Below are 27,736 nucleotides of genomic sequence, written 5' to 3'. Positions count from 1 at the left end.
TGAAAAAGTCACACTGCACCTCACGAAGTTCGAAAGCTGCATTACTCTGTCATGTTTTTGATGAAAATAAAAAAAAGCATTGTTTTGCAGCAGCATACATTCTGCAAAACTACATAGTAAGATGCTTTCTTGATCTTTAAAAATAAATACTTTCAAGTCATTTCATGAGAAAATTTACAAGTTTTAGGAGGAATAAAATTTATGAGTAATGCATGTGTTAAATTTTTTTGTTTTTTTGGTTTTTTTTTTTCCCTAAAGGACCCCTGCAAAGATCAACTACTGACCGGACACCACAGCCTTGTGCTAAAAAAATGATAGTCTAACAGTGAGAAGGGCCAAAACCAGAAGCCTATAAAGAAACCTGCCCAAATACGTATTAAGTGCATAAACGGTGCTAGTACAAAGCATAGTTCTGTACATGAAAAATTAAGTGCTTTAATGAACATTCATCTTATCACAGATATTTTAAAAGAGTTTTTGCTTGATAGCATCCATCTAAAAATACTTGTCTAAACTTCCAGCTTTTTGAAAAGGTAATTAAAATAAGGCATGTGATCCTCTCACTTTCCAGAAAGGTCAACGTTCACTGGGGAATACCCTGTCCTAAAGTTCTGTTGAAATACCACAGGTGAAGTCTGCAGTCGTATTTCACCAACAGATACCAGCTATTTAGAAATACCATGCTTAGACAGTTTAACGTTTAGTTCACTTAAAATCTTCGATTAATCATTTTTAATCAATTTCTGCACTCCTGAAAAAATACTCCCCCCCATTTTAAGACTTGGCTCCTCTAATGCACTTTCAAATTGGCAAGAACAGTCCATATAATTTGAGAGAAAAAACAGATACTGCAACAAGCATTCCCTGTAGCTACTTGATAAAAATCAACGTCATTTACAGGAAAATGAAACAAGCATGCGCGTCGCTATTTCCCAAGAATGGCTGCTCGTTTTTGCAACAAACACAAAATGAATTTTATATACAGTAATTTAATACTTAGGCGCTCCCATCTTTAACACTTAAATCGGGTAGACTCAGAAGGAAAAAAAAAAAAAATCAGGAATTTTCATCTCAAGTCGTTAAGCATAATTTCAAGATAAATACCGGATTGTTTCAATTTAAGCTGTGGAGTTCAAAACTCATTTCCAAAGGAATTAGGAAGAACTGTCAGGAACTCCTGGATACCTCCCAGATGGAAAGTGAAAATAGTGAAATTATTAGAGAGGAGTTCATTTCTTTAAGAGCCTATGAAGTTTAAGAGGCACTTGAATATACAATAGTTACAGTAAAAAATATGTTCCCAAAGTTTTCTGAATTGTTTTTTATGCTTGCTGAGACCACAAGAACCGGTCACACCTTTCCAACATGGACTGAATCAGGGCTCTGCAAAAAAAGCAAAGGAAAACAAAAATTAAACACTAAAAAATGCAACAGAAGGAACAACTGGGTTTGGTTTTGTTCGCTAAAGCGAAGTTTGTCAAAAGCATGATTCTGTTTCAGAAGTAACATCATGACCTCAACACATGTTCTCTTTTGAAGGGAGTAGGTCAGATCTGAAAGTACTTGAAGGACTAAGCAAATCAGACCTCTCCTTCACGAAATGCACACTCAGACTCTCTCAATCCCAGAGGGCCTGGGCTTGATGTGACAGAGGCTTTAAAAAAGCCTTTAAATTGCCACCAATCTTTTCAGGATACAGTATCATCTGCTTCCATGTTCAGAACTAAAATAGCGTCTCTGAAGTAACTGTTCCTCAACTGTTACCATAACAAAACAGGTTTTAAATTTTCAACTTATGTATAGTGGTCTATAGCAGATGTTTAAAATCCCATCTGCTTAGCCAAGGAAGAAGTTGGACAGATAGTTGTAATGGGAGAGCAAAGAAGTCTCCCTTCTTGACCAGTTCTTTAGATTTGAACAGATTCTAGTCAATAAAGAACATTCTTTTTTTTCAAAAGAAGCCACCTTTCATGTATTATTTCCTGTTTCCTCATTTTCCATTTTTAGGGTGTATATTGCATATGCATAGCTGCTAAGTAAGAGAACAGCCTTCAACTGAGTTTAAAGTTCTGAAGACAAAGTGTGAAGTATTTTATTTGTTTGTGAACCAATAAGAAAACTTGAAGCAATAGGAAGACCCAGAATGAACAGTGTGCGTAGACAGAACTTCTGCTGATGTGCCATCTTACCTCTGCCTTTTCTCAGCAATTCTCAGTATCTCACACACACTAGTAAATCTCTCAGACAGTTCTAGGGAGAAGCCACACTCCTGCAACAGAGGCAAGGCACGATTTGGGCCAACTGCCTTTGCCAATAAGAGAGATACGTTTTCCACAGTGATGCAGTTTGCCCAGCTAGAGCTACCATTGCTGACGGCATTCCCATTCTGTATGCCCTGATGGTGAAAAGCAGCGCTGTGTTTTTCTGCAAGATGCAGAAGAAACTTCCACTCTTCTACAGTCTCTGGAATCAAACCTGGATTCAAAATGAGATCGTTACCACTTTATTTGCAAAACAAAGATTTTTCCAAGTCTACTATTTTAAATATATCTGCACTTAAAAAGAAACCTAGCATAGCATTCATTTTTTCTCTTTGAAGATTTAAGAAAACCTCAAGTGCCAGCAACAAGCAAATTGTGTACAAGAAGTGTGCTGCCTTGACTGACTCAGTGTAAAGATCCAGCTCTCAACTATTCACGAACTTTTACAATAATTCGGTGTTTAAGACTCTGGATTAAGTCTAAAGCCAAGAATTTGTTTGGCCATCTAAAGGCTACTGGGAATTTTCTTCTGAAGCTCTGCCACGTAGCATACAATGCTTTGCTCATTGTATCTTGTACAGGGAGGGGAGGAGTTTAGAACTAGGCAGTCAGGCTAGCTATTCCTCTGCATACAACACCTAGTTTAACTTTCACTTCTACCTGATAAACAACTCAAAATTCTCGAGGCTTTACACATTTTCTAGCAAGACTTATTTCAGAAAGCACAGTATCAAAATACAGGAGTACAACACCCAATTTATGGGTTTCAAATAAGACGCACTACATACTTAGCTGAACCTCTACCAAAGCAAGGGTTCTTTTGTTTGCTTGTCTGCTTTAAGCCTCATTCAACTTTGGACAAACCTAATCCGTATACAAGAAGGGAAGATTCCTGTATTACAGAGGTATGTTTACACAGCTTAAGATTCACTAACCATCTTCTCCATTCAACAGGCTCAAATCATCCAAATGAGCAATATTAGTAAAGGCTTCTATTCTTCTATCCAGCTCCAGACAGAGATAAAGATATCCAGGCCAGAATCTTAAATAAGAGAGTAAAGATTTCCAGGAATCAAACGCTCAGTCTAAACTATAAGCCAACAGTAATTAAGTGCTTCTTTATATATCAGAGAAGACAAAAGCAACGGAATTTCTTGAATATCAGAAACCATACTGCTCATTGCAGAATGGGGACACGGAATACTCCCAAACCAGAAGGAACAGCAGGGTACCAAGTGCATTAAAACAGACTCTTAGAATTGATCTTCAAAACAGGAGATGGTTTTTAAATGAAAGCGATTCAAGTAAGGAGCAGATGGGTGGTTTTCCTTTGCATCTTTGCGTTTGTGTCCATTAGAATCCTAACTAGCCACATATCAAAAATAATCGCGTTTTCATCTTACCCATATGATTTACAGATGTCAGCCATCTTCTCTTTTGTTACAAAGTCAGCTGGAAGTTTAATCAAAAGCAGAATTAGCTGACTGTAGCCCCAAGTAAACAAATGGGATCGTGGCCTGGAAGAAGAGAAATTCAGTTTTAGAGCATTAATAGTTTTCTTCAGAAAATTAACGTTTTCTCTACAAGAAAGCCAGCTTTATGAAATGAGAAGGAAAATGAATGAAACTGTACATAGTCTCAGTACAGTCTTTCTGAAACAGATTTCAGATAAGGAAGTTATTTAATCCTTTGGCTGCCTCTGCTGAACTCTCAAATACAAGAAATGCTCCACTGATTCAGTGGCATTCAAACTGCTATATAAGATCCAAACAAAAGCCTACAGACCAGGTAAAGCTTTTTGCTTAACTCACGTGAACCCTACTTTACCTGGGATTGCCTTCCCCCTCCACAGTATTTGCTCTTTGCGGTGCATCATGAGAAACTGCCAGGCACAGCCAATCTAGTCGTAATGATTCAGGCTGCAGAAGAGATCTAAGGAAAGATGACCTAGAAAACAGAGTACATGGGAACAAATACCTGTTTTAACTATACTGGATATGGAGAAGTAAAAATTGTATGCGTGTGCGCACACACACACACACGCAAAATCTCAAAGCATGAATGTAGATTAACTATCATGACGCAGTGCCTGGAAGAATAAAAGCAATTCTCAGCATGTGGAAAAGCCTAGAATGATTTATGTTTCTAGGGCCTGCTGGGGACAGATCAGAAAATGATCAGGTTGACAGGTTTTTTTAATGCTAACCTTGGTATACTGAACTGCAGCCACAGGAACACATATCGTTCCATTTAAAGTATCATACAGAAAAATCCTCTTAAAAATAGGAACTAATCTAATGGATAACCCAGGCTGAGAGACCAGCTGGAACTGGCAGAATCAATTAGAACCCAATGCTAAAGAGCACCAAATAGATACAGGAATAGTAAACATGTGAACAGCTACATTATGCATAGTCCAGACACAGAAGAAAAGATGATACATTCCCTTTACCTTTTATCCTCTGGCTTTGATTTCACAAGACTATCTAAATATGCTAAAAAGTGAGCTGGGTCATTCCTGCAAAGCTGCCTGATATCTGAAGGCAAGATAGAGGGGTGGAACTTGATCAAGGGCCGAAGAGCTGTTTCCCCAAACTTTTCATAAAGCCTAAAGAGAAGAGATAAAAACTATTTTCAGTGCCAGACAGGAGCAAAATTACCGTTTTACCAGGACAGAATAACTATTTCAAATTCAAGTTCTCTTGCAAGTTCAAGATACTATTGAAAGGTGATCTCTTAAAAATAGTCCCTAACTAGATAACGTTTCACGAAGCTTTCTGTCTAAGTGAAAAGTTCTCAAAAACCCAATCCTGAGAGTGGGTTAACGATATACAACAGTTGGGGGGAGGGGGGAAAGCCAATCAAACAAACAAACATGGAAAAGAAGAAAAATAGGCTACACACCTTTGAGCATGCGCCAGTAACAGAGGGCTATCTTCCCAAGGCCCCAAATCATGCAGCTGTTTCAGTAGCTTCAACATATCTTCATTTTCCATTGCCAAAACCACTGGACTGTGACAAGTTAATTCTGAAATAGATTGGTGTACACGTTACAAGATAGAGGCAAGATTTTTTTTTTGCCTGACACACGTACACAGCCATTGTTAGGCATAAAGAACACAAATTTCCATTACTTCAATGGAATTTTCTCTTCAGCCAACAGTGATAACGACTGAACAGATTCTACTTGTTCACTTCATAGAAGTCAACATTATTAAGCTGTGCTTACAAGTCACAGTTAAAACGATACAGTTAAGACATGGAATAATAGTCTATTTTTTCCTTTTCTTTAGACTTCAGAGGAAGCAGTTTCTCACGTGAACTAAGATAGCCCACATATGACTTGCTGAATATAATGCAACTGTACATTAGTTTTCAGCAAAATACAATTTGCTTCTATTAATAAATAAAAACTTCAATTTGGTCATTGACCTCACAGGAAGCAGAATTCAACACAATCCCCAATCCTGCAAAAACGGGGTATTTATCTACAGGAAAGGGTGTAGCTCACTGAGGACAAACTGGGAATGCATACGTTACTTTCATTTCTAAAGCTCTCATAAGAATCTGGAGAGTGAACAGATTCGCACAACTCCAAATACCAGCCGTCAAAACAAATTTCTATTGTTTAGCTACTCTGTCAGTAGAGAATCAAAGTCAAGACTTTATTTCAGTCTTACAAGAAAACGCATAAAGCAGAAGCTGAACGCACATAACAGACCAAGTTCTGTTTTCCAATATAATCAGGAAGCCTTGTTTCAATAAGGCAAGAGAGACAGGAAAAAGAACAGAAAGGGTTTCTATGGAAAAGGAAGTCTGAAGTGATCACAAGCCATTGGCTTTCACAGAACCATCTCCCTGTTCCGTTTCATTTTGCATTAACCATGTTTCTCCAAGTTGAACCTTCCCTTTCTAATGCAAATGGTGAAGCCCTTCCCTTAGCCTTGATACTATACTTGTTACTATATACATTTGATTTTAATTAAGATACTTCACAACTGTTCTTTGCGGTACATATATTTGGTTTTAAACACGTCTGGTTTGTAATCGCTACAGTGCTCAATCAGCAAACTGTGTATGAAGTAAAAGGTTCAGAAGCAGCTTCTGTGGAATTGCTAAGTGAGGTGTGGGGGGAGGCTTTGCCTCATAGGAACCAGCAGTTCTTTATAAACAGGCCTTGTGGGTAAAAACAAAGAACTCCAATAACCCACCAAAAAAACCCCACGCTCGTCAAACTCCCCCTTGCACCCAAACTACCACATTATTTCCTTCCATCTGAAGGAAAATTTGCAAATAGGAACCGGTGCGTATTTTGAAGCTTTCCCCTGCCCCAATAAAATCTTGGTTTTATTTATTTACTAGTTTTGCTAGTAATAAAATCTCGTTAGTTACCTTTCAATCCTGCCATGTATGTTTCCCACACATTAGGACTGTTTGCATAACTGGTTATAATACACTGCTTTAGTCTTTTCAAATCCAGAAGAAAGAAGTAGCTTTGTATAAACCTACAAGCCAAGGTCCATGAAGCTGCTAGTGTCAGAGTTTGATCAGAACTTTCCTCTGCATTGCCATTTCCACAACAAAATACACATAGCTCAAAACACAGCGTTGTCAACTCAGTGAGATCTTTCTGAACGTCCTGTTCTATGTCACATGGAGGAGACACTTGAAAGCAGCAGTCCAAAGTTCCCATTGAATTAACGTTATTTTCACACACAGTTTTGCCTACACAGGTTTCAACAGTATTCTCTTTCACAGTGCAGGCTTCCAAGATACCACTCTGTTCTTTGTCTACGCTGTCTTCACCATTTAGATCCAGTTGCAGGTTTTCCGGCTGCAGGGCTTCCCGCTGTTCTTCAACGCACACAGTCTTGCTTTTCTTAACAGATGGAGCAGAGCACTCTTTGCTGCCAAACTTTTCTTCCAGATAAAAAAGCCATTCCTGTAAAACTCTTCTCATACACTGCGGTTCTAACAAAACCAGTGGATCCTGGAGTTTGGCTCTGTAGCATAAAAGAGAAGCCTGCTGAGTATGATAGTTTTAAGATGCCACAAGCGGTATGTATGTGCTGCATAACTCAAAAGTATTGCGCTAAACTTGAATTACTCTGTTTTGAGTGCTTCAACGAGAATTTAGACCACGTATACTCTTCACATTTGATGTTACTACATTTACTACATTCTGATTTCCCCAAGCTTTATTTCAGAACTGAGTTTATTTTGTTTGTTAGGGTTTTTGTTTTGTTTGCTTTAGAGTATGCTTGTAGTTAGCAGAGAGCTACTCTAGTGCTATCCTTTAGTCCTCTGTAAGCTTATAGTGAGCCTCACTTGATTTTAATGTGGGGGAAAAAATTATCAAATGAGAGCCTTACAGTTTACATTATACATTATGTTTATACATGTTTACAGCATTACTCTTACGTATGTGATGAATAAAAAGAAAGTTTGTCATTTTTCTATCAAAATCCAATATATCCATGAACAAAAAAGTTTCCGTGCTTACATAGCCTCCGCTGTTGCGGCCTTAAGGTCTCTTAGATGGTCGTCTTCTGGAAGCTGGCAGCTCTGTGGCTCTGATCTGGAACAGAACATATCGATTTCAGTCTCATCTCAAGCACTGTATTTAATCTCGTAATTTAAGTGAGGTTTTCCTCAAAACTGTGAGGAAACAACATTAATACCATTATTAAAAATTAAAGCTCTTCTTTCTAAAGAAGAAACAGAAATTATGGATGAAATGAACATGAAGAGCAGCCATTAATATATTCCAACTATAGCAGATGTCAGAAAATACTAAATAAAATTAGTGTCATACCACTATATGAAAGTTAGTCTAAAATGTTTCATGGTCTCATGATTTGCTAATTTAACAATTTAGCTCTGTATTCACTGGAAAACCATTAGAAGAATTCAGGGTTTTATAACTACCATTAAAAAAGGATGTTTTGAGGGAGACAAAGTGCTTATTCTGCATTCGGTAAGGGCAGGAAACGGCCTGTCCAGACTCACGTCCGTAACTGCAACAGGCATCATGGGTACACTACGTTAGGGTTTCTGAATACTCTACATTCTTGCCCCTCAGTTATTACAACATTACAGAGATTGTTTTTCCAACATCGAGAAGGGTTTTATTGCCTGCACCAGCTTCTAGGTAAAGAGTCAAGGAGAACCAGTGAGACCACCAAAGTAACGAAGGCAGTGGGAAAACTTTACACAAGCATCATTCAACTCCCTGTTCTACTTCACATGGCAAATTCTTTAGATTGCTATCCTCAGCACATCCAGCAAATGTAATTGTTAAGATGACATGATTTTGCACTCACTCTTTCTCTTCCTGGGGAGATGCTACTACATTAACAGTCACCTCCTGCAGCTGCTCATCCTCCTTTGCTTCTTGCCGCCCTCTAATATCAGGACTTACATGAAGGGTGCCAATCTTTTCAGTAGTTTTGCGTACAAAGCTGGAAACACTAGGAGCCAAGTTAAAACATTTGAAATTGTACCAAGTTCACAAGTGAAAGGATCAAGTGCTTTCTTCCTATCCAAACTATCACTTCAGAAATCTTTACAATCTGAAGGACTCTTGAAAAAAGGATCACCTCAGGGATGACCAAAAAGAACAAAAAACAGTAAGAAAAAGCTCAAAACCCGTACTTCAGTCGTAGTCTGTACTTTGAGCACAGAGGATCACCAAGTATTTAAGACTTGCTTTTTTGCGGCTTCAGAAACAGGATCACATACTAACATTAGTGCTCAGATTTTGATAGCTGCACTTACATAACAATAAATGCAGATTGGCATTTTAGAGCTTATGAATAGTAAGCATCGTTAGGAAATTGTAGCCTTCTTGGTGGCGAGAAACTGTTTTTACAGTACTCCAGGTTAGCGCTTCAGATTACAAAGCTTACTAAAAACATTCTTTTTATGTCATCAGTATCTATTCCTTAATATACTTTACCAAGAGAAAGGTCAGTGCACATACTAAAAATCAACTCTTTCAGCCACCATGAAGAGAACTAGGACATCAGACTCAGAATTTTGCTTTCTATCTAAAAACTAGTTTAAGCGTATCAAAAAACCAAAAAGCCAATCCTTTGATTCTCTCACCAGAGAATCCGGCATCTTTTACTATACTGAGGTATAGTAAAAGTTCAAGTTTGCTGGAGAAGAGGGAAAGGATTCAAACATAATAAAACAATTGGACCGTAGTGTACAAGGCAGGTTTAAAAGGAAACTCGAACAAAAATAGCTCTAACCTACAACAGTACTTTAATCATAAATAGAAAAACAGAATATAGCAAGCACTCGAAAATTTAGCATTAACTACTAGTAATAAATGTTTCTACTAATAAACTCCTACGTACTGCTTAGAGAGCAGAGAGAATTCAAGACAGGGCATGCACTTCTGAAGCTTATTCTGAGACCCTCAACTATTGACATCAGCTACAACTTTTTGTTTCGTGATGTAAGAGTCATTTGTATACCTAAGTAGTCAAGAGGAGAACCAAGCAATTTTGCAGGCCACCGACAAAGTTTCAAATATGAAACTTAACTAGCATCTGCTTTATTTGTCCCCCTTTTTAAAGTGAGCTTTAAAAAGTCAACTTCTATTTTGCATGAAACAGACATTATCGTATTTACTTGCACTTAAGTATTACCTACCATTATTCCATAAACATTTAGGGAACTGATTAGATTCCCTGAAAGGAGGAAAGAAGGCAGACAAAGCAGTACACTTTGGGAGCATGTTTTGGCAATATCTAGCATCTTTTAAAAGTTTTAATGTTTGCCCACAAACAATATAGGAATTCTTCTCGCGTTCCTTCAGTAATTTAAGTAGCAGGAGAGCTAAATCCCAAAACAACATTCGGTAAGTTTGTTCCAAGTGCAAACCACAACCACAGTTTACAGAGTGAAGTTAAACATTCTCAGTAGACATTCAAAAATTGAGGCTGAAACCTTGGCTCCACTGAAGTTAGCATCAACTCTCCATATCTTCATTAGAGTCAAGATGAAAGCTTTAAACTAACAGACTTGATTGCACCTTCTGTGTTTTATTTCATATGTTACATTCTTGCAGAACAGCGTGAACTAAACCAGACAATGCTGCAAATTCAGAGGAGGAAAAAGGGGCAGGATGTAATGGATGAATGAATCTCCTGCAAGTTTTACCTTTCCTTGACAGCTTGGAGAGAGACGAGAGGAGATGGGGAACGAAATGACAAAGGAATACTGAATGGGAGAAATGTCTCATTCCGATCAGCCTCAACCGCCACAGATGCATGAGATACGCTGTCTAACAAATGGAAGTGAAATAAAGAATCATGAAATAGCGGCTTGTCAGAAATGAAACATTGAAACAAAACACAAGTCATTAATTTATTACTGGATAACCTGCATGGGATATTTTCACACTTTAGCTTGAAGAAGGTGCAAATATCTGCAATGTGTTTGCATTAATCATTTTCTAGTACAAACACACACGCAGACACTGTATCTTTAAGTGATGTGACTATGGAAAAAGGATACTTTTGAGCAACGATGACACTGCATTTTGCAACAGTCAGAACCATCTGCATTTGTGAGAGAAAGATGCTATGCTCTTACAAAAATTCTATTATCACAATCCACAATCTCTCTGCATAGATAGTGCCTAAAGGTCACAATTGATTCTAAAATTCTCTTAACAAGGCTGCTTTTGTTCCTTATGTAGATCTAGCAATCTAAGAATGTATGACAACTTACGTAAACGTGAACAGGGAAACCAGTCCCAGTTCAGAAAAAAGTCGTTCACTAAGTACATTTATTTCAAATGCCAAACGAAGTACCCAGTGCACAAAGAAGCATCTAGAACTTTTCTACTTCGAAACAAACTGGCCCATTTATCGCTTCACGAGCGAAATAGAAAAGTTCCAACTCCTGTCATTCAAAAATTAAGATTCTTCATTTAATGTTTGAAATGATGCAATATATGCATCAGCATAAAAACAACAAGCGAGCAGAAAAAGAGGAAAATGCAAAGGAATGGGCTACAACTACATTTGCTGGACTACAACTAGCACTTGCTTTACTCAGCAGGACAACACTACTGACAAGGAGTAAATATGAATTCCTGTACTCTCTCATTGTAGTTTCCCTGGCAAAGCAACCAAATTCTCTCCCTCCTCAAATGGCATACCCTCTCCACAAAAGCTCAAGAGCGGACTTCCTAATACCTAGAAATTACGCATGCTCCTCACCACCCCAAGCAGAGCAGAAAGCAAGACCTATTACGTTCTGCTCTAGCTTTTTTTCCAGAGACACATATTCTGGGGGGAAGAGGGGAAAAAAGCAGCTCACTGGAAGGTCTAAGTGTTAGTTACTAACAATTAAACAATCCCTATGCTAATGTATGCATATCTAAGAGATGATCCCCTCTACAAATGAAATCCTGCAGGAAAGTTAAAAACTCTTATCCTAAAGCTACTAGAAAGATAATGACTGTGAGCAAATCTCATTTGCAGTGAATTAACAGTGCTGTAGCCAGCAAAGATACTCTTCGCATTAATGCTGAATTACACAAAGGGGGGGAAAAAAATTGAGTGAAATCCTGACTCAGAAAAAAAACTTCTGGATCACTTTTTTCCCCCTTGGGGAGGGGATGGGGGTTGTTTGTTTTTGTTTTTTTTTAAACATGTGAATTTCTATGAAGCCAGCTTTTCACTCTAATGTTTCAAAAAAGAATGTGACTTTTATAGATCACAGATGCTGGAGTTTATAGATCACAGAATCACAGATTCTGGAAGGAGATGCTGGAAGGAGAGTTGCCTGCGATCCCTTGATCGAATTAGAGGATTTAGTCATGGATAACTTGAGAGTGGAAAATGAGAGCAATCAAATGTTTGTAGAGTAAAAGAACAACTGCATCGGAAGAATATATTTGCATTAAGAACCATTACCAGGTTCCACCTGCTCATCTTCCTGGTGTACAGGAAATTCTTTAAGTCTCTCATCTTCTGAGAACGTTTGACTGTGGAGAGAACATGAATCTTCATCTGACTGACTGCCTCTTCGACTAATAACACGATATATTCCAGAGTCTAAGACACTGAAGCTTTCCTGTCAGACAAGGGAAAAAAGTTGGATGTCTTGCGAGTTGCACTTTGTTAAACCTCCCACAAGGAAATGAAACAACCATTCCCGCACAAAAAAATCTCCAAGTACTTCATAATTTAGCACCCAGAGAGCCCTATATAACGACATGTTTTTGACACACCCAGAATGCAAAAGTACACACATGCTGCTAAGTTTGTAGCCCAATGACTTTATAAAGATGAATATGCTGCAATTGCTTGCAGGGAGGTAGCCCATGAAACAACTGTTGCACTTAGTGCAAGACCATGAGACAAGAACATCTCTGCTTTAGTCATGCATCAGACTATATCCCTGGAGTCAGTCACTTCACTCCTTTGCACCTGCGTACTCAAGAATCCATTGTACTTGTATGCTCTTTGCCAGTTAACAATACCTAGCTAGCACAATTACAGACCCTTCAGAAGTATTTGATTCCAGGACATACGTACATCCTTTTGCTCATGGTCAGTCTATATAGTTTACTTTCTCATCTGTTAATGGAAAAAAAAATTGTATACTTCATCAAGATGGAATTTACTTCATTTCTTTTTTTTTTTTTTTTTTTTTAAACTTTAAACACTGTTAAGAGTGAAAGCAGCAACTGATCTGATATTAATTACGAAATGGTTGCACTTCCTTGAAAAGGTACTGGGAAGCCATGTCAATACCAACCAAAAGAATGCTAGAAACACACTTTGATTGTTTTCTCAGACTTCTGCTTAAGCTTCATTAAGTGAGACAATATTTTAAATAGGACTAGGTTGTTCTGAACATGTGGACATCTGGCTTTCACCAGATAATACTACAGTTACGGTCTAGATGACCTTTACTGAAGCACACTAGTACACTAAATTCAGTTGCGGAGAAAGCCGCCTTTGTGCCTATCTTTGTCCACATCTCAACCATTAGCCACAAAATAACGTGAAATGAAGGTGGAGGTATAAGAGTCTAAAGAATGCAAGTACTAGTATTTCATACCTTTCTAACTCCATTAATGTTAGAGAACAGCATTATCAGCTACAACAGACACAACAAATGTGAAAGCCTCACCTGCAGGGCGAGGAATAAGATTTTAAGCCTTAAAGATAAAAAACAGAGGGTAAAATTATTGGCACTGTCAACACACTCACATGAGATGAAATACTGCTCCTCCTACTGCTGCATGCAGAATCTGGAGGTTCCAACTTTGAAATCAGTTCTTCCAGTTGGGCAATAAGATCCTGTTGGGTTGAGATATCCAGCTGGGACTTCAAGTGCTCCAGCTTGTCTAGAGGCAAATTTTTTCTTGCCTAAAAGTAGACAGCGAAACAAGAACATTATTATTCTAATGCAGAGGTGAAAAGCAAAAGGCTGTTTTTAAAGATACCATATATGCAGGCTAAGTTTCATCCCATGGAACTTACTGAAGGAGGAGAACATGAAACTAAAGCTGCACTGCACACTTATGATATTTACTTACTCTGCAAGAAATAATTGAGTTCTGGAAGAGACAACAGACCCTGGCAGCAAGGGTCCAGAACCCTCTTCTCATCAGACGCTCTATGCAACGGTCTACCAGCAGAAGGGAGAGGTGTATAACTTTTCCATTTGTATGCAGACAGAACAGTTCATTTTTGTAAACTGCGATATCCTGAATATCTGCAAAATCAGATGCATAAAAACGTCCAAGAATGAAAATCTACTAATCCTTTCTGTTCCTGAAGAAAGATGAAAACATTTCACATCTGACTTCCAACAAGTGCAAAAGCCTGATGCTTTGTAGTACAACCGTAGTATGAGGAACAAACGCCAAACAGCACTAAGCTAGGATCTAAAGTACAATTAAAATACCAAAACTTCTAGACTTGCATTTCTAGAAAGCATTGGAAAGAAAACAAACAAAAAAACAACACTTAAGTTACTGAAAGTTTCCTTTTCCTTTGGAGAGGAATGAAAAACTAAATTAAGACCAACAAAGACGAGAGAGAAAAGTGCAATTGTTAGCTTTGAAATAGTAGAAAAACATTTGCTCACAGAAAAAACACTTCAACCTTTCAGCAGTTTTCAAATTAGACAGCCATGTTACATGCAAACACTCCATGACAAAGGCTCTAGAAATTTAACAACAAAAAAGGGGGAAGGAGGGACTGAGAGAAAATGACCCTAGCAGTTCTAGGACTATGGTAATAACCATACACACGTAACCATTTATGAGGCTACACTTATGTACCAGTTCTCTAAAGTACTTTCCCTGGTTTTGATTCAGACAGATGTTAAAAATAAAGTTTCAAGCTTTCAGCAGCCAGATTACCCTTCAGAGGATATCTGAGAGTAAACATGAACAAATAGAAGTGAGGAAAGGATACTGCAAACTTGGCTATTCACTCACTGTACTTGATAATTGTATCCTCAGATTCACAATGCACTTATGTTTTGTTTCTCAAGCATCTGTATAGATGTTTTTAGTAGTATGGAGGGAGGGGTGGCTGGGGGAGAGTGATTGTTTTCTTAGTACTCAAAGATATACGCGACAGATAAGGAAAATGAGTTTTATGGCAAACGTTCTACAATCTAGCTGTGGAAACAAAGCTTGAAAAAGCTCTGTTCTAGGCAAGGACTTCAGAAGTGACAGACAATATTGCAAAGATAAGAATCTTAAAGTTTACCTTTTACTTCACTCCAGAGTAAGACCTGAACACTTTGGGGAACAAAGATATAAATGCCTCTTTCCGTCCAGGTCATTACACAGTGCTCACTGTCAACAAAACAGATATGTATTCAAAAATTGCTTGCACCAGCCACAGGCAGTCACTGTAAGCCAGTGTCATCCCTGCATATGCTAAGTACAGCAAGTGAGAAATGAGACTGTTCTTTAGCACAATACTTAGAAAAGTCTTATGCAAAAAGACTAAGATGATAAGACAGATTAGAAGGCTGTACAACTTTTTTTTTTTTTTTTAAATCCACTTTATCAACAGGGCACCGTACTGACAAATACTTACGTCAAATATAGGAGCTTGGGGAAAGATAAAGATTGTGGAGAACAGCTGGAACCAGTATAATGAGGATCCAGCCTATAAAGCAACAAGTAAAATTATCTGTTACCAGACATAACTACAACACGCAGTATAATAGTCTTAAACCTGTAAACACAAGGCTGGCTGAAACGTGCGCAGTCTTACGCATTCATTGCGGTGGTCACACAGATACACATGCAGAACCAAGGCCTTTTTATTTTTGGTAACTCAACTACTGGCTTCAATTACTACAGTGGAATGTATTAAGATTAGAGGTAGGATTAAGATGGACTGCACTAAGAGTTCATTTCAGCTTCTCAGTATTAATGCCATTCGTCTCAGACTAGAAGTCACAAGCCAATTTCTCGTTGATAAAATTCACACTAGTACCTGAGAGTAACAACAGGGAGAGGCGGTGATGACAGCAGCTGCTTGAACTGATGTGTGCTTCGCACTTCCCCTTCAAAGTTCACCTCCCACATCCTTGAGCCAGGCCGGGCACAATATATCAACGGCTGCTGATTCCCACCGTTCTTTCCAACTGGGAAGAAACAGGCTCCAAATTCTCCATCTCTTTCTTTGTTACCAATTTTCCAGAACTTCTCTCTGGTGGGCAAAATGATTTATTTAGGCAGCATTAATACAGTATCTATTTAATTTTATGTTCTCCTCGATGAGTCAAAATGCTTAAAACGCTGAACTGTTTTGGTTTTTGGTTTTGGTTTTGTTTACAAGTCTGTAATGATTTTAAATTATTATAAAAGACACTGTGAAACAATATTTACAAGTGTCAACCGGGGTTGAATCCGGCAAGGGACACGAAGGGCAACACGAAGGGCTTCTGCAAGAATACCAGCAGCAAAAGGAAGACTAAGGAAAACGTGAGGAAATAGGCACGGAGACACTGGAGGGCGTCCAGCAAAGGGCCACAAAGAGGATTATGGGATTGGTGCATCTGACACGTACCAGGAGAGGCTGAGAGAGCTGGGATAGTTCAGCCTCAAAGGTCTTATCACTGTGTATAAATACCTGATGGGAGGGAGTTAAGATGACAGAACCAGCCTCTTCTCAGTGGTGCCCAGTGAAAGCACAAGGGGAAACGGGCACAAACTGAGGTACAGGAAATTCCATTTAAACGTCAAGAAAGCTTTTTTACTATGAGCATGGCCAAATGCTGGAACAGGATGCCCAGAGAGGTTGCGGAGTCTCCACGCTTGGAGATATTCAAAACCTGATTGGACGCAGTTGTGAGCAACTTGCTCTAGGTGACCCTGCTCTGAGCAGGAAAACTGGACTCGGTGATCTTCAGAGGTCCCTTCCAACTGCAGTTACTCTTTGTGATTCTTCCGTAGAGTCCAATATTTCAAGTAAAATATTACTTGCCTCTCAGTATCACACAAATAAGTACGTGTAAGTGAAGATATGAGCAGTCTTCCATCCAAATAATCAAGCTGAACTACACGAGAGTCTACAGTGGTTATAATCTGAACAGGAAACATCACAAAAGTGGCAGCAGCCTAAGGTTAAAGAGGAGAAAAAAAAAAAAAAAGAAAAAAAAAGAAAGAGAGAGAGAGAGAAAAAAAAACATACTGAGCCTCAGTTCAATGTAAATAATATTTCATAAAGTTAAAATTGGAAAATGTAAAATGTATACTATGATTATATGGAATAAGACAAAGCAAGACAGTGCAATTCCTTTCTTCTCACTCCCTTAAAAAACAAGGCTCTAATGCTTAGAGACATAAAACTTTAAGTCTTCCTCTTCCCAAAACCATTTTTGAAGATTTACAGAGAGAGAGGGGAGAAAAAGAAAAAAAAAATCTCATTCACAAAGCAGCCTCATTTTTTTTATGAGGAACATATTTTCTGTAACATAAGAGGTCTTTTATTGTTGCTTTTGCAAACTTTGTTCTTCTGCTGATTCTCTCCACCCTCCTCCCCCAGCATTGGTACTTTCAGCCAGCAAACAGTCTCGTGGAGTCAGATCTGAGGGTTTACTTAACATAAGAAACTTCCCTCAGATTTAGGTGGCTTACATAAATTTACACACTTGCTCTATCACTCTGTAGTAAATTATCCAAACACTATTTATCATATAATTCTCCTAATTTGCATGGGTGGCAAAACAAAGTCAGTCATAGAGAGACTGCTTATGAATAAGAGAAGTCATAAAGCTACAGGAGCTAGGCTCAAATTTTCTAGCAGACAGTCACCGTCTTTGACGATTTAAAGCTGTTTTCTTTGTTAGGAACGTGTCAATTCCTTATTTGGATTCTTTACGTTAGAGAATCAACAGTCCAATCCCCTTAACAGGCACAAGCAGGTAGGTATTCCACGAATATTGCCCTACTCTCCTCTTCTTTTCCCTCTCCTCCCACAGTTTCCCCCCTCCCCCCTCACTATAGAAATAGCAAGACTATTGCCTTTAAGTCAACTTTCCTCCAAACATTTCAGGAAGGCTAAAGAGGATCTGCAAGAACACAGCTAGTTCCAGGTTGTGCTGCGGTTTATAGATTAAAAGGAGGAAGAAAGGACCTAGTAACAGTAAAACTTAAAGAATACTTCAAGAAGGGCAAGAAGTCAAGACTGCCATTCATTAACTTGCGTTCCTTTTGCACAGGACAGAACGCATTTAAGCTTGAGGGCCACCTTCAACTAACTCACATCATTAAGAATAGAAGTACCAAGACAGAGCCTGGAAAAAATGCATTTCAGAAATTGGATAATTATGTGGAGCTTCCATGCTGATCCAGGAATCCAAGAAAACCAGAGCCTGGCGTTGCCCTTTTCCAGCTAACATCTGAATTGAGGACTAAGAAACACAGCTGAACCTGTAGCTGGAGTCTATGGAGTCCAGTAGGCTCAGAAACACTAAGACCCTGGGCTTGGCTACTTGTAAATTCCAAGAAGGAGAACTTCAGCCAGGAGCAACAAACATTTTTAATACTACCCTATTCTATGCTGAAAGGAATTCTACAAAACCAAGTTATGGCAAACGTGTTTAAGGCAAATTGTGGATTCGCTCAAATTTTTGAAGTCTGGGCAAATTTCCATCTGTACCTGCCCACACAAAGTCAGTCTGAATTCAATTTCTCTTTGTAGTGCCAAATCATGCATCAAAATATTTAATTCTTAATTCTGTACATTTCAAAGCATTTTTATGTTGTGTTACCAAATTAACTAGAAGTAGAGTGAAAAAAATTCAAAAGTAAAGATTTCTCCTTGAGACTAGTTCTTCATCCCAGCGGACACAAAAGCTACCAGAACTTCATCAACTGACAGGTTTCCTTCTGTTGTACTTCACTAAAATAAACAGAAAGATTCCTTATCTCAGCTCTTGGGAACTTACTCATCTCAAAGAAAGTATGTAAAGATTTACCTTGCCTTGTTTTGATGTGTTAATCTTGATAGCTGATACTTTTCCCACATGATCTCCTACAAAAACCCGAAGCGCAGCTGTATCCCAACACAGAGCTGTGACTTTTCTGCCCTTATGCTCAGAGGAAACGTAAATTCTTTCTGGCTTCCCACGACGTTCCTGATTCAACTCCCAGACTACTACAAGACCTTGGCTGCAGCAGTTAAAAGGAAACGAAACTTAAGAATAAGATGTTCAGTGTTTTATCAGTGATGAAGACGCATACTTTACAAACCCGAAAGCTTGATACGTATTTTAAGTACACCGCTCACCTAGTGGCTACAGCAACATAGTCTTCATCATGTAAACAACAGGCAACCCGGGAAATGGCACCTTCCTGGAAGCAAAGGGTTTAAGTGAGGTAAAAGGATTCCTGCACTACCTCTATGAACATGCAATTTTTATCCCTCTGTATGAAATAAAACGTATTAAAGTCAACAGTCAAAGCTGCTACCAGGTTGTTGTGGTGTTTATTTGGGTTTTATTTGCAATGGTGAATTTACTCTAAAATGATTCAGGTGACAACAACAACATGAAAGCATCAAGAGAAACAACATCACTTCACTCTCTGCTTTGGAAACAGAGATCAGTCTCTTGCCCTTGTGTTTATGGAAGTTGTTCTCCCAGAATTAAGTTAGATGTTCCCAACCTTACAAGGTGGCTGCATTCATGTTATGGTGTGAGTAGCAACGGCTCCCACAAAACAGCATCTGCTTGTAGAAACAGCATTCATAGAAACAACACTCACTGCCTCAATGTTCCTTGTCTCCTTTCAGGAAAAGGAAGTAAGCTTATCTTTCCTTTGTTTATCCAAGTAGTTCATAGTTTGGACACCCAAACATTGATAGTTATCTACAAGTTAGTTACTCTGGTTTCATATTCAAGGTTTTCTTCCGAGTCGTAATTATTCAGGTGATTTTTTTTTCTTGCCATTGTTAAAAGTAAGGATTTGAAGAACAGAGAGGTCTGTCACTCTCAAATCATTTCTTTCACACCTCATGAAATCTATTGTACTGCATACTCTGGGGATATACCCCTCTACTACAACTTTTTTTTTTTTTTTTTTAATTGAGGAGTCTGAAATTTCACCTTCTTCGGCGTGTTCAGCAAGTGGAAAACACCTGTTAACTGCCTTAATAAAAGGGAAATTGGAACAAGGTTTCTCTTCCACTCTCGCTTTCCCTGAATGTTGTGCATAGTTTTTTACCCTTACCTTATGAGTCAGAAAGAGCCTCTGCTTCCAACCTTCTTTCTGTATAAGGTTCAGTCCTCCTCCTGAAGTGCCTAGAGCTAACCATCTCCTGGACACGGCTATGCACGTGCACTGAAGGAATAACAATCATAATATGGAAGACAGCAGGTAACAAGTACTAATAACGGTATATTTTCTCACAATAACTTCTTTGTTGTTAAAGTAAGTTCAGTGTTTACAAGCTTTGCGTACCACTCCTGAAACGCTGGCAGCACAGTTGTTGTCAAAGATATTAGAATAACATTCTCCAAGATTGGAGCAAACAGGAGAAGCTAGGAACCCTCTAAATCCTATTGCTCCCTTAAGAAAACATATACAGAGTAGTAAGATTTTCTGTCTTTACTTCTCCTTCCCCCATAAGCTAGCATGCACGCACCCATAGAGAACTAGATTTATTTTATGCGTTAATCCGAATAATAAAGCAAACAACATAACTAACTTTTTTTTTTTTTTTAAATAAACAGCACAATCTCACCTTCAGGCGACTAGAATCCAGCCTGAGTGCAGAAAGCAACGGATCCAAACATTCAAACTCTGCCAGCACATAGTTGTAAGAGTCTGGAATCATTTGCACAGAGGCCATGGATGTATAAAGACTAGCAGTGCTCCGTCATTGGTGCATTACTGCTTCAGCTTTTAGCTCTACCTGTCAAAAACACGGTTAGTTTACTTTCTAGTACTATAATTGCTCTTCTGTATTTAAAGCAACTATTACAAGGAAAGGACTCAAACAGCATCAGATTTCACCACACTAAGAGGGTCCTCTTTCCCTGAGGGCTGCAAAATTAGAGCCCTGCTTTGTTTACCGTAAGCTTTTGTTTAAGTTCATTTCAGAAAACTTAACCTATTAGAGACCAATTCTGGAAATATTTAAGTTGTAGGTATTAGAAGTATTTACATCTACCTGTGAAACAAGAGCTCTGTGCCTACCTACAGAAAACGCATTGTTTGATGTTAAAATGCATCCCCCCTAAAACAGATGCACCCGATTTTAAACTATCTTGCCAAAGTTCCGTAGAGAAACATTTATCATTGGCATTTTACAGCTGCACCGTCTTCCTCTCAAAACCTACAGTTACTGAGTATTAGGGTTGTAACCTTAACTGACACCAAATTTAGAGTTCCCTATCTTCGTGCATTTTTAGTACAGCTGTATCTGTATAAGCTGCACTTCCCACAGTACCTCCTAATCAGCATACAAAGTAGATAGTACAGGCTGAAAAATGAGTTAGTTAAAGGGGGAACCCCACATACTTTTCCTCAACAGCACATGCCGTAAAAAACAAAACAAAACACATTGCAGAGCAATTTCTTAAATCTAGACTTTTATAGTGCTTACAAAAAAGATGCTACACGTCATACTCAAGTCTTTGAGCTTGTAAACGTTTAACACGCAACGCTATAAATTAAATGAAAAGCCTCCCCTGAAATTCCATCCTATAAGATCATACACTGCTAGAAATATGAAAGGTTACTCTCATCAGGCAATAAAAAAGGAAGGATACATGCTTAGCCAGAGAAACTTGAAGTTACTTCTTGACCATAATTACCTTTCCCTTTACGAAATTAAGACTAGGACGCCACTGATGATTGAAGACAGACAATCTTGTTGCTGATTACAGAGCATTAGGTCCAGAACAATACCCTAATGCCTCCTTTACACGCTCTGGCAGAAGGAAGGTCAGAGATAACGCTAACAACACCAAGCCAGCCGGAGGTCTGAAACCCTTCCGGGGACCTCTGCTCCGGGCAGCCGGCGGTTGCCTTAGCTTTAAACACGCACTCTCTGTTGGCCGTTCTCCGGCTTAAGCAGAAGACGATAAGAGGAGGACGATAAACTCCTCTTCCCCCTCACCCCCCAAATAAACAGAGCAAACCACAACGTATCGAAGGAGTTTATTAGAAAACCGTCGATTCTCTCAGAAACACTTTTTGGGCGAAGCCGCGCCGGCCGCGAACAGCGCCGCTCCAGCCCGAGAGCGCTCCCAGGGCCGAGGCTCCCCCCGAGCCGACCTCGGCCCGCGAGGAGCGCCAGCCTATCGCGACACTCGCGATACCGACCGCGACGCCCATCTAACACCACCCTCCGCAAAGACGCAACAACGCACGAGCCAGCCGGGGCGACCTCTCGCGTAAGGCAGCTCTCGGCCTCTCCGCCTTCTCTAAGGCGCCGGGGTAAAAGCTGCCTTTAAACGGCCGCTCCCCGCCGGGCTCTTCACGGGGAAGAAGCCGCGGGCACAGCCGTCGCTTCCCGTTTCGCAGCCAGAAATTCCCCTTCGGCGGGTCCCGACCCCACCGAGCCGAACCGAGGCGGCGGCGCCGGCGCCGGCGCCGCGGCCGCCCCGCCCCTCCCCCCACGCTCGCGCCCCGCGCTCACCCCAACCGTCGCCAACGGTCGCCGCAGCTGCTCCCCGGCCCGGCCCCGCCCCACGGAGGCGGGTGACGGCCGGGAGGGGGAGGAGGAGACCTCCCACTACGGCGTCGTGCCGGGCGCCGCAGGAAACTGCGTCACGGCCCCGCCCGGCCCCGCCCCGCCCACCTGACGCCGACGCGGCGGCGGCGGGGCCGCCCGGGGGAGGGCGCCTCGCCGTCACGTGACGCGCCGCCCGCCGGCCGCGGCTTGTTCCGGTCACGTGCCCCCGCCGCCCCATGGCCCCGGAGGCGGCCGGGCCTCCCTAGCAGCGGCCCCGGCCCGCACGGTAGGACCCGCGGGGGGCGATGCCGACCGGGGCGGGGGCCGCGGGGCTCCTCCTCGGCGGCGTTTAACGGGCTCGGCCCGGGCAGTGGTGGCTGCCGTTGGTCCTGCCGCGGCTCGGTGAGCGCCGGAGGGCGGTTGGGACTGAGGCCGCCCCGAGGAGCGGGGGATGGGGGGGGGGTCTCCAGGCGCTGCCTGCGCCCCCCGGGGTTTGGGGGGGGGAGGAGGAGGAGGAGGGGGGGGTGTTTGCTGGCGGAGCAGCCGGCAGGACCTTTGGTTCCGGTTTGTATCCCGCGGCTGGAGCTTCCCCCATGGGTCGCGCCAGGCATAAAGCGCCGCTGGAGCCGCCGTCCCCGAGGCAGGTTTGAGGACGAGCCCTGCCCCGGCGGGGGGGGGGGGGTCAGGGCTACGGGTGGGCCCAGACGCTTTCCAGGTCACGGGCTGTGCCCTTGCCTGCCGCTTTAGAGGCGCTGTTACTTGGGGGTTTTAAAATAAACCGCCCCGCCTCGCCTGTTGGTGGAGACCCTCGCACCAGAGAAGCGGCTCGTCTCCCTGAACTTGCGGCTGGGCGCGTCCGGCGCGTTTCGGTGCGGACGTTGCAGCTGTCGGGGATCCTGCCGTCGTCCGCAGCAACGCTTCCTTGAAACTTCGGAGAAGTTGTTAAACGTAGAGGCCGCGATATGGCAGTGGGTGTGCGTAGGTCATCGATGACTCGCTCTTTTTCACAGTATGCCTTAAGTGTCCGAAAAAGTGGGGGACTGCCAGGTGCTGTGAGCGAGCAGCGGGGGGTGACAGGGCGCAGCCTTCCCCTCTGCGGGCAGGACACCACCCTCACGCTTCTCTAGCGAACAGGCTGCGTTTCTGTTTTAGATTTTTTTTTTTTCCCCCTCCCCTTGTCCTTAACTGCAGAAGCCATCTTGTTTTCATTAGCAAAAGATGCTAACTTTTCTAAATCTCCATTAGTAATCTTCCCCCCACCCCCCTTCCCTGGTTTGAAGACAACTCTGTATTCCCCGTTTTGGATAATGCTCACGCTGCTCGTGTTTCGTATCATCCTATGGCCGCCGTAAATTGCTGCATGAAGAAGGAAACAGCAATGACATAAATAAGGGCAACAGTGAGCTAGTGCGTTTGCTTTCCCAGAAGGTAGCGTGAGCCACTTGCGGGATAATTGTGCAGTCACAGGTTGCACGCTGCAGGGTACCATGCTAGAAGCACCGAGTCTGTAAAAAGAGAAGTTGCTAGCCGCTGATCATTTTCTTCCTTAGCTGAAAGGCTAGTTGTAGGTGGGTGAAACAGCATGACAGAAGAGCAAAGCAGCTTGCATCAGAATGAGCCTGGCTGTGGAAAAGCTTTCCTTTTTTCCTGTTCAGTGCAGGTTTCTCTCCACTGTATTGTGTGGCTTCAGCTCTGCTGTATTTGATCACAGTGACCTGAGACTAAAGGATTTTAAATTAACAGAGGGGGAGCAAAGTCAAAATCCTCAGTCTCGCAGAGAAGAGCGAGGTTTCTGGTCTGCTGGAGATCATGGCCAACTGCCTTTTTCCAGCCAGGATAAGGTGCTGAAGAGAGACTACAGACCTACAACAGGAAATTCTAAATAAAATGGTAGTGCGAATGCCACTGAGAGAGAGTAATGCTCTTGGGGAGGCTGTAGTAGATTATGCTAGGAAGCTGGCCTGAAATTATGCCCTGCGGTTTTCCTTGAGAGCACAGTATTAGCAGGGCTGCTCTGAACGTTGCCCCGCGTGCTCCAGCGATTGCTGCAGTGGTGCTGATTGGAAACCCCGCGCTCAGCTCAGCCTCCCTGAAGTCTTTGGCAAAGCTTTGGCTGACTGAAGTGATGAAAGAGCAAAGCTTAAGTGCAGAGCCCTTTTGCCATTAAATATTTTTCCATTTAGTATATTACTTAATGCATTTTCGTGACTGGCTTGTAAGACTTTTGCTGAAGAGAATGCTATGTTACTCTTCAGGCTGTCAAAGTAAAATATCCCAGTCTTGGCGTTTTTTAAAAAAAAAAAAAAAAAAAATCCATATGTGAATTCGCGTACTTAGGAATACCATTTTACGTACTGGGAGTGTGCAGTGACAGCTGATGCAAATTTCTTTTAGACTTTTGATGCAGGCAACAGCAAATACTACAGATACTCTAAAACACATGAAATGTGTATAGCAGACTTTGAAAATCTCTACCGTTTTGAAAATTCCTTCCATTTTATGTATCAATAGAAAAGTATATGACGTACAAAATACAGCAATTGGACAGATGAGGCTATTTAGAGCAAAGAGGACTGAATGTGTAATTTTCTGATAGGTGTGTGATGTTATGATTCTATATATATATGCACATACACACACCGTTCTTATTCTCTTGAGAAATTTAAGGCTGTTGAGTGAATGTGTAAGGTGGAACGATGGTGACCGCTGGGAAGAAGGTACAGCGAACATCAAAAGGCTTGTTGATGTGAAACTAGTGACAAAATTCCCGTTGTTTTGAAGCAGGTATAAGTCCCTCAGTGTTTGGGGAAGGGGGTATGAAACTGGCTAGCTGGAATCAAGCGTATGAAATATTGTTCAAGCCTTGGGCAGAAGTCACTACAATAAGAACAGGATTGTAACTGCGCTAGGTTATGTTATGAACAGAGGAAAATTGAGAGCTGACTTTTTTTTTCCCTGTACCTTGTATCCCTCCCTTTTCTGGAATGTTTTAACATCTACCATTCATGCTGAAGACGGAAATCGCTGCCAAATGCCAGAGGAGATTTGGAATATAGGTTCTTGGTTAGGTTTGGTTTTCTTCTGAACTTGAGAAACCAGTACAGGAGCATCAAAAAAGGAAAATGTGGTTATTAGTTTAAATGTCAGATTTGTGGGTCTCTTTACTGGAGCACAGGCAGTATCAGCAATATAATTGGACAAATTATTTAAGTTGGTGGCAGTGTTTTGTTTAAATAAATTTGCTGATTGTATTGACAGAGGGAAGCACCTCTATCTGGGATGGTCCAGAAATGATGATGGCGTTAACATGTAAACGCAGGTTGTAATTCCTTGAAATAGGTAGAAATAGTGAGAAAGTTACAGTGAAAATAATGATAGCAATAAATTCTACCATATGTTTTTAATAGCACCTTAGAGCCACCATGGCAACGTCATCTGAAGAAGTGTTACTGATCGTAAAGAAGGTACGTCAAAAGAAGCAGGATGGGGCTCTCTACCTTATGGCTGAAAGGATAGCATGGGCACCTGAAGGCAAAGACCGATTCACAGTCAGCCATATGTATGCAGACATCAAATGTAAGTGCAGATTTTTTTTCTATGCCCGCTTCAGTATGCAGTATTTCAATAGATGTTTAACTGCAACTCAAAGCTTATTTGCTGTGAAATAGCTGGGCAGTTTGCAAGGGTCTGGAGGTTTTACTAGGCTATTTTATGTAGCAGCAGTGATAAAGACCAGGGGGAACGATTACCAGTGTAAGGGTGTCACTGCAGAACTTAGTCTTCAAATATTTAAGTTTATTTAAGTTATACTGCATTTGCCATTAACTTTTGGTAGACTTCTGCAATAACTTGAATGGAGAAATAATCTATGCCATATGCTTGTGGAGGGAAGGGTGGGAGGAAGGTTGAGGAATAGTACAGGATTTTCGGGGTCTAAGATAGAAACTATCTGGCGTGTCATCTGTTAAACCATGCATCTAAAGCTGTTTCAATTTTCATATAAAATGAACCTCACTGGTCTATTTTCATCCAACAGACCACAGCTTCAGAAGCACTAGCTTCTGTAGTTTGGCCTGACTGGTAATTTACTGAATAAATATCTGCTGTTGCAGTCGTAGGGTACTCGAAAGTCAGAACTGAACAGTAAATGTCTATAGCATGCTGCCTGTCTGGCTCCAATTAGTGTTAATGTTCCATGTGCTCTAGTGCCAAAAAAGGGGGGGGGGGGAGAGTTGTATGCATCGCCCTCTTGGAGAAGGTTCAGTGCATATTGCTGTCTAAAGTCGTGTACAAGTACTGCAGCATGACCAAAAGGGTGTGTGAAGATTCAAAACTAAAATGCTATTTTCTTGAACGTGATGAGGAGTTTAAAAAGTCTGTTCACCTATTTTATCCAATTTCGTAGAGGTTTTATCTAGCGGTTTAGCCTCAAGCGTAAGCAGTTTATATGTTAAACACTTGAAGACAGAAGTTTTCAATTTAGATGCCCTCTTTTGTCATACAGAATTGAAAAAAATGGGGTAGTTATAAATTTGTAATGGACACCATGATTTAGTGGTGACGTTTGCTTCCTGTCTCCTTGTCATGTTGGAGAAGGGAGCCAGAGTCTGAGTTATGTTGGTGCCATTTGCAGTACTTTGCTGAAGTCAATACAGTAAAACACTCCAACATAGTGGTTTTAGCCTCTCTTCCCTCCGGTTATGAGAAAGGAAGCAGGAGTTACGGTTTTTATGGTTTTTTTCATGAGTTGTTAGCGTGTAATGGCACCTTGGAGGCACTGGTGATCCCCTTTGGGACGGCTAGTGGGTGACTGTGCCTACCATGACGCTTGAAACCAGCACACCTTTTGCTGTCAACAGACATGCTGTTAACCCACCTGCATCTGCTTTCTTACCACTCCTCTTTTGCAGGAACTGATCCAGCTTGGGGGGGGGAAAAAAAAAAAAAAAGGGCGGAGAGGGTTACTTTTGAGTAGATCAGTTCCTTGCTTTGCTTACTGCACAGACACTAACACCAGGGCAAGAAAGGGGTCAGGAAGAAGCGGAAAGGGAGAATGAGGTTGTCACCTTTCAGCAGCAGCCTGAACTTGTGCCACACTAAAGTATCTAGGTGATGACAGTCTCATTTGCTGTGGCTTTCTAATAGAGCAGGTGGGGAATGGAAAGATGGACCAGGGCTCCTGAGCTGCGGCTGAAGGATAGTGAGTAATATGCTGCTGAGGCCAGTGTCCTGCATTTTAGAGAGAACGAGGTGCAGCTTTCAAACTAATCTAAGGAGAAGGCT

The 27,736-nt window shown here is 41.2% G+C and overlaps 2 protein-coding genes across 8 annotated transcripts in view; one reads left to right on the top strand and one right to left on the bottom strand.

The window, feature by feature from the left end:
* Nucleotides 1–421: 421 nt before the first annotated feature.
* On the bottom strand, nucleotides 422–22,592 carry HPS5 (HPS5 biogenesis of lysosomal organelles complex 2 subunit 2). 6 transcript variants are annotated; one of them, XM_068944881.1, is made up of 23 exons: nucleotides 22,418–22,592; nucleotides 20,516–20,682; nucleotides 20,002–20,112; nucleotides 19,061–19,125; nucleotides 18,750–18,942; nucleotides 16,754–16,887; nucleotides 15,761–15,976; nucleotides 15,356–15,427; nucleotides 15,020–15,108; nucleotides 13,834–14,012; nucleotides 13,505–13,663; nucleotides 12,200–12,359; nucleotides 10,434–10,557; nucleotides 8,585–8,731; nucleotides 7,765–7,839; nucleotides 6,654–7,264; nucleotides 5,166–5,289; nucleotides 4,714–4,869; nucleotides 4,089–4,208; nucleotides 3,665–3,778; nucleotides 3,197–3,303; nucleotides 2,190–2,475; nucleotides 422–1,383 (listed from the first exon to the last, which is right to left on the bottom strand). In XM_068944881.1, exons 2-23 carry the CDS (start codon nucleotides 20,621–20,623, stop codon nucleotides 1,323–1,325), a joined length of 3,411 nt encoding a protein of 1,136 aa, XP_068800982.1. In that variant the 5' UTR covers nucleotides 20,624–20,682; nucleotides 22,418–22,592; the 3' UTR covers nucleotides 422–1,322. The 6 variants fall into 6 exon arrangements, 3 of the variants coding, with proteins under 3 accessions (XP_068800982.1, XP_068800981.1, XP_068800983.1); XM_068944880.1 differs by having other exon boundaries at nucleotides 20,516–20,686; nucleotides 22,418–22,558; XM_068944882.1 differs by having other exon boundaries at nucleotides 18,755–18,942; nucleotides 20,516–20,686; nucleotides 22,418–22,550.
* Nucleotides 22,569–27,736, top strand: part of GTF2H1 (general transcription factor IIH subunit 1) — a 22,048-nt gene continuing 16,880 nt past the window's right edge. Inside the window, exons 1-2 of one of the 2 annotated variants that reach the window (XM_068944886.1) lie at nucleotides 22,569–22,739; nucleotides 25,861–26,029. In XM_068944886.1, coding sequence (XP_068800987.1) covers nucleotides 25,876–26,029 — 154 coding nt within the window. In that variant the 5' untranslated portion in view covers nucleotides 22,569–22,739; nucleotides 25,861–25,875. Of the gene's footprint in view, nucleotides 22,740–25,860; nucleotides 26,030–27,736 lie in introns of those variants that run through there. The other variant, XM_068944887.1, reaches the window with a different exon arrangement.

The sequence above is a fragment of the Struthio camelus genome, chromosome 5 (assembly GCF_040807025.1).
Source record: "Struthio camelus isolate bStrCam1 chromosome 5, bStrCam1.hap1, whole genome shotgun sequence".
NCBI classification, from domain to species: Eukaryota; Metazoa; Chordata; class Aves; order Struthioniformes; family Struthionidae; genus Struthio; species Struthio camelus.
The sequence above is the reverse complement of the archived record's forward strand: the minus strand, read 5'-3'. Positions and strand labels throughout refer to the sequence as shown.